General features: G+C 41.9%; 2 protein-coding genes across 2 annotated transcripts; both read left to right on the top strand.

The window, feature by feature from the left end:
* LOC138213370 (trans-1,2-dihydrobenzene-1,2-diol dehydrogenase-like) lies at positions 1-3409 on the top strand. The gene is made up of 7 exons (XM_069174433.1): positions 1-90; positions 267-378; positions 470-633; positions 1618-1870; positions 2418-2542; positions 2748-2898; positions 3300-3409. Exons 1-7 carry the CDS (start codon positions 1-3, stop codon positions 3407-3409), a joined length of 1005 nt encoding a protein of 334 aa, XP_069030534.1.
* A 2588-nt stretch (positions 3410-5997) lies between these two features.
* Positions 5998-9023, top strand: dhdh.2 (dihydrodiol dehydrogenase, tandem duplicate 2). Its single transcript, XM_069174431.1, has 7 exons — positions 5998-6087; positions 6680-6791; positions 7036-7199; positions 7558-7810; positions 8091-8215; positions 8431-8581; positions 8729-9023. Exons 1-7 carry the CDS (start codon positions 5998-6000, stop codon positions 8836-8838), a joined length of 1005 nt encoding a protein of 334 aa, XP_069030532.1. The 3' UTR covers positions 8839-9023.
* Positions 9024-9112: the final 89 nt, after the last annotated feature.

Genomic DNA, 9112 nt, shown 5'->3' with positions numbered 1-9112 from the left:
ATGGCAACTCGATGGGGACTCTGTGGAGCGGGAAAGATCAGCCATGACTTCAGCGTGGCCATGAAGACGCTGCCTCCTGGAGACCACCAGGTACTCAATACAAACAAGCTCACTACATCTTCATTGTAACACAGGTTGTCTCCTTTGCACTGAACAGAGCTGCAGTGTGTGTGTGTGTGTGTGTGTGTGTGTGTGTGTGTGTGTGTGTGTGTGTGTGTGTGTGTGTGTGTGTGTGTGTGTGTGTGTTTTCTTGCTCTTGTGTACAGATAGCAGTCATTGCATCGAGAAGTTTAGAGCGCGCCAAAGAGTTTGCCAAGAAACACAGTATTCCCAAGGCGTACGGCAGCTACGAGGAGCTGGCCAATGACCCAGACATTGGTGAGTAAAGAGTAAAGAGACAACCTAGCAGTGATACTGGTGTGTGGTGTTTCTGTTTGAAGCTGAGGATGAAACACCTGTGCCCTCACAGACATTGTGTACCTGGGAGTGCTGCACACCGAGCACTGGCGAGTTGGTCTGCTGTTCCTGAAGGCTCGAAAGAACGTGCTGTGTGAGAAACCCTTTGCTATGAACTCCGGACAGGTGAAAGACCTCGTCGCCACAGCTAAGAAAAACAATGTCTTCCTTATGGAGGTAAGGTTGAGGGGATGGTTCTCATCCCAGGGTTTCAAATACTGCTGTTTTGTCCATGCCTGCTGGCGCACAAGGTGCTTTAGCTTTCGAAAACAAAATCAACATTGTTAAATTTAGGAAAAGATCTTGGTTTGGGTTGAATGTGACATGGTCGCAATTTGGTTAGGTTCTGGTACCAGGTTAGGGTTAGGTATCAAAACAACCTCCAACTTAAGTTGACTTACTGTCGTCCTTTCTACTTGGTCACAATACCTCCTTCTACGAGCTCGGGTCATTACGTTATTGACACTAAATGGCACCTTCATATCTCTCTCATGGCAACGGCTTTGATAAAACAGCACTAGGCTATTTGACGCCCTAAGAATGAGAATGGGCTATGAATGGTTTCATGTCGACCTTTGCCCAGTGGCTTCTTGCTGAGTGTAGAGTTTATTGCAGGTGCTGCTGTTGAGCTACCATAGCTTTAAAAAATGAAGGTCTTAAGGGATGAAAACTGGACTCTAGTAACATCAACACATAATAGAAAAATATTTTGTTTGTGTTGCTGATAAAAGAGTAGCTGGACATTTTGGGGAGACAAAGCACAGCTTTATTTGTTTTTCTGCTGAGAATTTGAGAAAATTGATTCCATCATACAGCAAATATAAAGCTTGCTTGGCTCTGCATAAAGGTTGCAAAATCGGCCTACAATCACCTCCAGTTAACACTGTTTATTACATTTTATCTTGTTTGTTGTGGTAATGTTGTATGTATTTCAGTGGAGACAAAACCCAGAGAAGTTGCTGCTGCTGGTCAAGACATAGGTTACTTGTAGCTAACCCCTCGTAAAAAAAACTCTTGGGATATTCATGCTTCATGGTGCACAGCTGCCATAGTAGTCATATAAGTGAAGAGGTGTGGTAATAAGCTGCTGTTAGGGTGAAACTTCAGTATCAACTGTTTACTATTGTAGTGCTGCTAGGTCGTCTGCTCTGTCCCTCCCAGGCCATCTGGTCCCGCTGTTTCCCCGTGCACGCTGAGGTACGCAGGCTGCTGGCAGAGGAGGCAGTAGGGGAGGTGAAGCTGGTCAAGGCCTATTTTGGCTCCCCTCAGCTCCACATCCCCCGCTCGGTGGAGAAGGAGCTGGGTGGAGGAGCTCTGCTGGACATTGGGGTGTATTGCCTGCAGTTTGTGCTGATGGTGTTCAACGGCGAGAGGCCAGAGTCCATCCAGGCCACAGGGGTGCTGCTTGATTCAGGTATGATTCAGTGCACAAGCCATGGAGCAGACATAGGATGTACATTAGTATCATTAATTCACCACATGAATCATTGATCACAAACTGGCTGCGTCATACAAAAAAAAAAAAACCCGGAGAAAAATGACTTAGGAGAAACAAATGAAAACACTTTTTAAATGAACTGTCCAAAACATAGTAAACACCTTAGGGCAGAATTATTCACAGAAAATCCAAGACTTATCATTAAAATGTCAGACAAATCCAAATCCCCTCCAGAGAATACAGTAATACAGTGAAACTAGCAGGGGAATATGTAACTGAACGTCTAACAAAAAGATATCCTTCAATTAAAGACCATCACACATGCAAGGAGAATTTTCTTTCCTTTATGTAACACACTTGAACATTCATTGAATACAAGAAAAAAAAAATCCTCAGAACTGGAATGAAGAAATTCAAACAAGCAGATAAAAAGTCCAATGAAATGACCTGAAGTGATCTGAACATTCATTCAGTTGCTACTCACCAGTTTTTACAATGATTTAATTCTTTGAATGTTCGGCAGGAGTGGATGAGTCAGTGGTTGTGGTGATGAAATTTTCCAGGAAGAGGATGGCCTTCTGCGCCTTTTCAATTGCCGCTCGACTTCCAAACGATGCTGTCATCAGTGGCACTAAAGGTTCCATTAAAGTATGCCGTGCCAGTCCTGTGCAGGAACATTTTACTTAATTAAGAAATGATAGACACATGCAATCGCTGAACTGACTGATAATTACTTTAACATTTAATTAAACTGAAGTAGTCAGACAAAGATCCATACCCAGCTACATTTTATGATTTACAAGTTGAGGGACTGGATGAAGACACAAAAACTTGCTTTCTTTTTATGCTTCAGGTCCTCGGCCCCATGCACTGCCCCACCACACTGGTGGTGAATGACAAGGAGACGGAGTACCCCCTGCCTGAGCCGTGCCTCCCTCTGAATTTCACCAACAGCACTGGGCTTCGCTACGAGGCAGATGAAGTGAGGCAGTGCCTGCTTAAAGGTAGGTCACGATAAAAGGAAAGTTGTGTATTTGTCATCAAAGAGACAACATTGTTTGAACAGCCCCATCCACTCTTTCAAAGGCAAGGTGAGTTTGAAAGAGAGACGCTGCAATTCAGTGAAACAGTTGCATGCATGGGGCTTTTAATGTCAATTTAAATGAATAGTCATACACAATTGCACTCATCAGATTGAGTCACAATCAATGCCGTTATCAGTCCTTGAAATGTCCTCTAACACATAATAGTAATATAGTTGTATTCATTTACATAATCTTTACATCCCTTGCCTCACCATAATTCATGCTTCATTATGAATATGCACGGAATCTAACCGTGGTCATAAACAGACGCCTGTCACTCAGCCTGATTTTCCTGGTAAACCCCTCCTCCTCCTTTGCAGGACTTAAGGAGAGCCCACGGATGCCTCTGGCAGACTCTGTCTTACTGACAGGGATCATGGATGAAATCAGGAAACAGGTGGGAGTTGTCTTCAGCCAGGACAGCCAGTGACATCACTCCACAGCAGAGCTGTTTCACCTGACCTAAACCTACTCAGATGGAATAGACAGAGTTGCTCGAGGCGGGCTTTGTATCTCTAGAATAAGCAGATCTCTCATGGCACCGTGTGGCGAAGCCCGAGCAGACGCAGTATCACTGCACCAATTGTGACTTGTATAACATTTGCCACTGAATTAGAGAATCACTAAATATTTGGGCCTTGTAAATTGGCGGGCTGTTTGTCAAAGGATCTTTTCCATTCAATTCAATTCTACCTCTGTTTCCCCATGTAAACACCTTGAAATACTGTGCATGACAAAAATTGCCTGATTATATTACACAGATTAAAAAACTCAGATTGGAAACAAACCATGTAAATGGAGTAACTGCATCCTGTGTCGTCATCCTGTAATGAAGTCCTAAACCTTTAAAGACAAACCCAGCTGTCACTGCGAGTTGTGTGATTTATGAATCCAATAAAAGACTGATTGTGAAAGCCATGTTTCATTTCAAATACCATCCACTGGAGAGAAGAAGAGACTGCGAGTGGCACATCTGAATCAAAGTGTTCTGTCATGTCTGACCCTTGCAGCGGCGCACAAACAGATTCACGTTCTCCGTGCAAAACTAGGTTGCAATGTCTGTTTTTCAAGGTTAGGACAGAGAAAGGCCTTCATGAGTCAGCAAAGCACGTGGCTCATTTAATACTTGTTCTCAATCTTTTGGGCTCACAGAACTGGAAAAAATCTGAAGGATGTTTCATTGGTACAGGGTGCACCCCACGAATGCAAAAAGACACATTTTCACGCCATTACATTATTTTGCCCTTTTTGGTTTTGCTTGATCATGCTTGCAAAGTCATTTCTTTTTATATATCGGCTTCTGTTTACGTACTGCATTTACTATGTTTAATAGAGTTTAAATTAATGGACCATTCAGCTTCAAACAAGATACATATAAGCCCCAACATGTCCTTCTACAAGCTGGCTTATAGTTTACCTTTGACCTTGGATTGCAAACCAAATAAAAAGAAAAAACATCACCTTCTAAATCAAAAATACAAGACACAGGTTGAATGAAATTAAAGGAGAAACCAACAAGTGTCTTAGCGAGGTGTTGGGCCACCACAAGCCACAATAACTGTAGTGTGCCTTGGCATTGATTCTACAAGTCCCTGAAACTCTACTGGAGGGATGAAACACTTTTCTTCTCAAAGATATTCCTTTGTTTGGTGTTTTGATGATGGTGGTAGAGAGCACTGTCGAACATGTCTGTCCAAAATCTACATGGGTGTTCAATTCGGTTGAGACTTTGAAGGCCAAATAACATTATGATCATGTCCTGTATGAACATTCAGTCACGTGAGGAGGAGTTGCTTTTTGATTTTCCTTACATATCGATGTGAAACAAAGGCATCACAGTCATCGAATGTGTGCTGTCGCTCAGAGTTTGCAGCCCTATTTACTATCTCACTGCAGATGTTACTTTAGCCACTGTCTGGTATTTATTGAAACTCTAATACTAAAGTCTGTGTGACTGAAGCTTTTTTCATTTTTCATCATTCTCCACCCCCAACAAGTTTGTATTTATGTAGTACAGTTTGAAATAAATAATATGAAACCAATCCTGAATAATGAAAAAAAAAAAAATTAAAATTCGGTAATATCAAACTGGGTACGGTGCAGAAAAATGAAAAATATTATTAATTCCGAGGGAAATTAAAATGCCAGTGCAGCACAGTGAGAAAGTATTCACACGATTAGTCATCTGCAAATATAGTGAAAAACAAATGGTGTTGTGTTATTACACTACGTGCAGAGAGCGCCTCTTAGTGGGAACTGAGGAGAATACAAAATACCTCAAAACGAAAAACGTAGTTTGTTCATTCTTGTCCTTTGAAGGTCACTTTGTTGCTCTTCAAGCAGAAATGATCATCGTATTACTTTTATTTTAACAAGACACTGAATCTTAATAAACACCCGTTTTACACCTGCGATGTCACCAGCATCTTCTGGAAAAAAAATAAATGGATGTTTTGCCACAAATAATGCTCTAACTTGTCCAAAAATGGTTGGTTTTTTTTGCTGACTTTCAATGTGTGAATCCAATATGTATTTGTTTTCATGGAAAATAAAGATTTGTATTATCCATGTAACTGTATTATACAATTCTGTACACATATATGTAGGTATTTGAAGGTTACCCCGCGTTCTAAGCTTTTGAACATATTTGACATTTGTTCATGTAATCCCGCCCACGCCCCTCTCACCTTCCCATCCAATTATTTGTTTTCAAATCATTGAATTTTTAGTTAGTGCATCATGTTTGTTCAATCGATATTTTTTTTATTATTACTTCCTCTCTTTTATTTTATGGTATTTTACTGCGTTACTGCTTTTCTTTTAAGGTGTATTATCTGTGCATATGCAAAGCCTGTATGTAGTATTTGGTGTTGATGTGTTGAAAAACACACATCAAAAAACAAAAAAAAAAAAAAACAAAAAAAAAACACCGTCAAAAATAATGCTGTGTCGCCACGTTGTGGCCGAGAACAACCACTGCTGACGTGAACTCCCAACTGTCATTTCACGCTTTCCAACATGGCAACCAGGTGGGGAATCTGCGGCGCTGGGAAAATCAGTCATGATTTCACTGTGGCCCTGAAAACTCTTCCTGCTGAACACCACGAGGTACCTTAGAAACACACATGCACCCACCCGGTGATTCAAACGCGCTCCTCGCTCCGTGAAGACTTGACTCTGTTTCTGCTGATCAGAAGGACTTTTCGACCAGAGCTCAGAGTTACGACACGTGTTATCTGTTTGAAACCTGGAGCTTTTGTTTCGAGCTAAATGCAAAGCACACAGGAGGTCAGTGAGCTCGTGTAAACCGCAAGCTTTCACATTGCGGCCTGTCGATTTGGTATTTTTGGCACCCTGAAATTACGGCAGGCCTATATGAAAACAAAGTATTTACCACAGCTACGTATGATTACTAGGACTGCAACCATAGGTTATATAAATTAATGATTATGATCAGTTTTAATTAATGTATCAATTATTTTCTCATTATATACCATTGTGTCAATATTTGTATATATATACTTATACAAATATTGACACAATGGAAATAATGAGAAAATAATTGATACATATATATATATATATATATATATATATATATATAGTTGGAAGGAAAGTCCTTCATCAGGATAAACTGCAACACGTGATTGTAATGAGCGTTGCAGTAAAGTGGGAGTAACTCATCTGGCTGTGTTTCCAGGTTGTGGCTGTGGCAGCTCGAAAGTTGGAGGATGCACAGGAGTTTGCCAAAAAGCACAGCATCCCCCGAGCGTACGGCGGCTACGAGGAGCTGGCCAGAGATCCAGACATAGGTCAGTTTCTGTCAGAGTCCAGGAGAGGAGGGGAGGGGAGGGGGGGGTCTGATTTGCTTTACTGATGGTTTTATTATTTATGCTTTGTGTTTCGGATGTGAGGTGTTTGCTTGCGGTGCTCAGAGCTGAAACTTTACAACACTGCTCAATACCTACTAACTTCCAATTTAATTTGACCCACAGCTGTTTTAATTTCCTGTTAATATTTATATTCGCCGTGATCTGTGTCGTTTTGTGTGTGCAGATGTGGTGTACATTGGAGTCATCCACCCCTACCATCTGAAGACTTGTCTGCTCTTCACAAACGCCAAGAAGAATGTGCTGTGTGAGAAGCCGCTGGCCATGAACTCCCGGGAGGTGCAGGAGATCCTGGCCTCTGCCAAGAGGAACGATGTCTTCCTCATGGAGGTGCATACGAATCAGACCATTTTTCACTTGAAAAATCAGTCCGAGTTCAGAAGTTGGTAGTGGAGCAAATGCAATACCAACTTGAAATACTGAGGAAGGGCAACATGATGTCAGTATTTTTGGAATAATATATACAGATATATATATATCTATATATATATATATTTTTTTTTTTTTTTAATTTTTTTTTTATAATACGTTTCTTGCTTCAAGTATGAAGCATACAGTATATGATAATTCTATTTTGTGTTAAATCAGACCTGATCAAAGGTGTAAGCTTATCTAGAACTAAACCCAGTGCCTAGAGTGTAACTGTATGAAATGCTGTTTTTTTGTTTGTTTTGTTTTTTCACTCCAGGCGATCTGGACCCGCTTTTTCCCCGTCTCCGTGGAGATCAGACGGCTGCTGGCTCAGGGGGAGCTGGGCGAGGCGAAGATGGTCAGATCCGAGTTTGGTTTACCGTTGGCGCACGTACCGAGAACTGTGCAGAAGGAACTGGGCGGGGGAGCAGTACTGGATGTCGGGGTCTACTGTCTGCAGTTCATACTCATGGTGTACAACGGAGAGAAGCCAGAGTGCGTCCAAGCCACCGGGATCTGCCGTGAGACAGGTAAGGAATGACGGCAACATACTCGCACATCAATTGTAAAGCTGCTGCAGTTGCGGTCATCCTCCTCACCACTGCTTTCATTATTTAAACGCATCTGGTGTGAGAACTAGGACAGTGTCCCTGTTACGTTCTGACAAGAGCTCATCTCTTATCTCTCGTCACTTTTATGCGCCAACTGGCACAATAAAGGTTAAACCGCAACAATCATTTATGTTGCACTGTTTTTTTTTTTTATCTCTTCATTAAATGTGCATCACAGTGTGTTTGCGTGTTATCGTAGGAGTGGACGAGACTGTGGTCGTCACCCTGAAGTTCTCCAAGAACAGAATGGCAGTGTTTACCTGTTCATCGGGTATAAAGCTCCCTAATGACGCCATCGTGGTGGGCACGAAGGGCACCATCCAGGTAGGTCATCAAAGGATGGCAATATAATCAAATGCAATTCAAATAGTCTAAAGTGCAGAATCATTTTTTTACTCTGTGCATTTATATGTTCAATATAAAATCAAAGTAAGTGAAGCAACTTATGAGAGAAATAAAGAAGTAAAATTGGTGTTGCGTTACGATGAACTGCAGCTGCCGTTATTGTTGTGTGTGTATTTTCTGTGCACATCTTTCAGGTCCCTGACCACATGTGGTGCCCCACATCATTAGTGGTAAATGGGAAGGAGACCCAGTACCCGGTGCCAGAACCCTATTTGCCACTCAACTTCCTCAACAGCACAGGGATGCGGTATGAAGCAGAGGAGGTTCGACAGAGTTTGCTCAAAGGTACAATGACTTCCAAATATCAGCGCTCTCGGGCATAAAGTAACCGACTTGTTATACACACGTTCAACACGAGGTGGCATCAGAAACACAGAACAGTCGACTGTTTGGACAAGGCAGACTCTCTGGGTTTTTTTTTTCCCATTTTAGGGCTGAAGGAGAGCTCGGTTATGTCCCACGCCGACTCCCTTCTGCTGGCCGAGGTGGAGGATGAGATCCGCAGGCAGGTGGGGGTGTCGTACAGCCAGGACTGCCATTAAACGTTGAACACGTACCAGACTGGGATCAAGGAGGATCAGTTTACAATAAGAGAATAGTTTACGGTTGGTGTTACAGCAGGACTTTAGATTCAGACACTACAGCGGGGGAAATATGACGCTGTGAAGATGAAGAAATGTATCTTCTGTTTCTCACTGCCTGACCTTTCAATAAATTTGTATGACTTTTTTTGTATTATTTGAAACAAAAACAAGTAAATACAACTCCTACAGTATGTACTGAAAATATTAATGCAGTATTACTTCCCATTTCATG

Source organism: Embiotoca jacksoni, unplaced genomic scaffold (genome assembly GCF_022577435.1).
Source record: "Embiotoca jacksoni isolate LCO1_2020_lvr unplaced genomic scaffold, fEmbJac1.0.p SCAF_6, whole genome shotgun sequence".
In the NCBI taxonomy this organism is placed as follows: domain Eukaryota; kingdom Metazoa; phylum Chordata; class Actinopteri; family Embiotocidae; genus Embiotoca; species Embiotoca jacksoni.
Note: the sequence above shows the minus strand (reverse complement) of the source record. Positions and strands in the feature narration are given on the sequence as shown.

Bases quoted from the DNA above. Each gene is read 5' to 3' on its own strand.
- dhdh.2 (XM_069174431.1), top strand. From the start codon at position 5,998: ATGGCAACCAGGTGGGGAATCTGCGGCGCTGGGAAAATCAGTCATGAT. The intron at 6,792-7,035 runs GTCAGTTTCTGT...TTGTGTGTGCAG, and splicing joins GGCCAGAGATCCAGACATAG to ATGTGGTGTACATTGGAGTC. The intron at 8,582-8,728 runs GTACAATGACTT...TTCCCATTTTAG, and splicing joins TCGACAGAGTTTGCTCAAAG to GGCTGAAGGAGAGCTCGGTT.
- LOC138213370 (XM_069174433.1), top strand. From the start codon at position 1: ATGGCAACTCGATGGGGACTCTGTGGAGCGGGAAAGATCAGCCATGAC. The intron at 379-469 runs GTGAGTAAAGAG...GTGCCCTCACAG, and splicing joins GGCCAATGACCCAGACATTG to ACATTGTGTACCTGGGAGTG. The intron at 2,899-3,299 runs GTAGGTCACGAT...CCTCCTTTGCAG, and splicing joins GAGGCAGTGCCTGCTTAAAG to GACTTAAGGAGAGCCCACGG.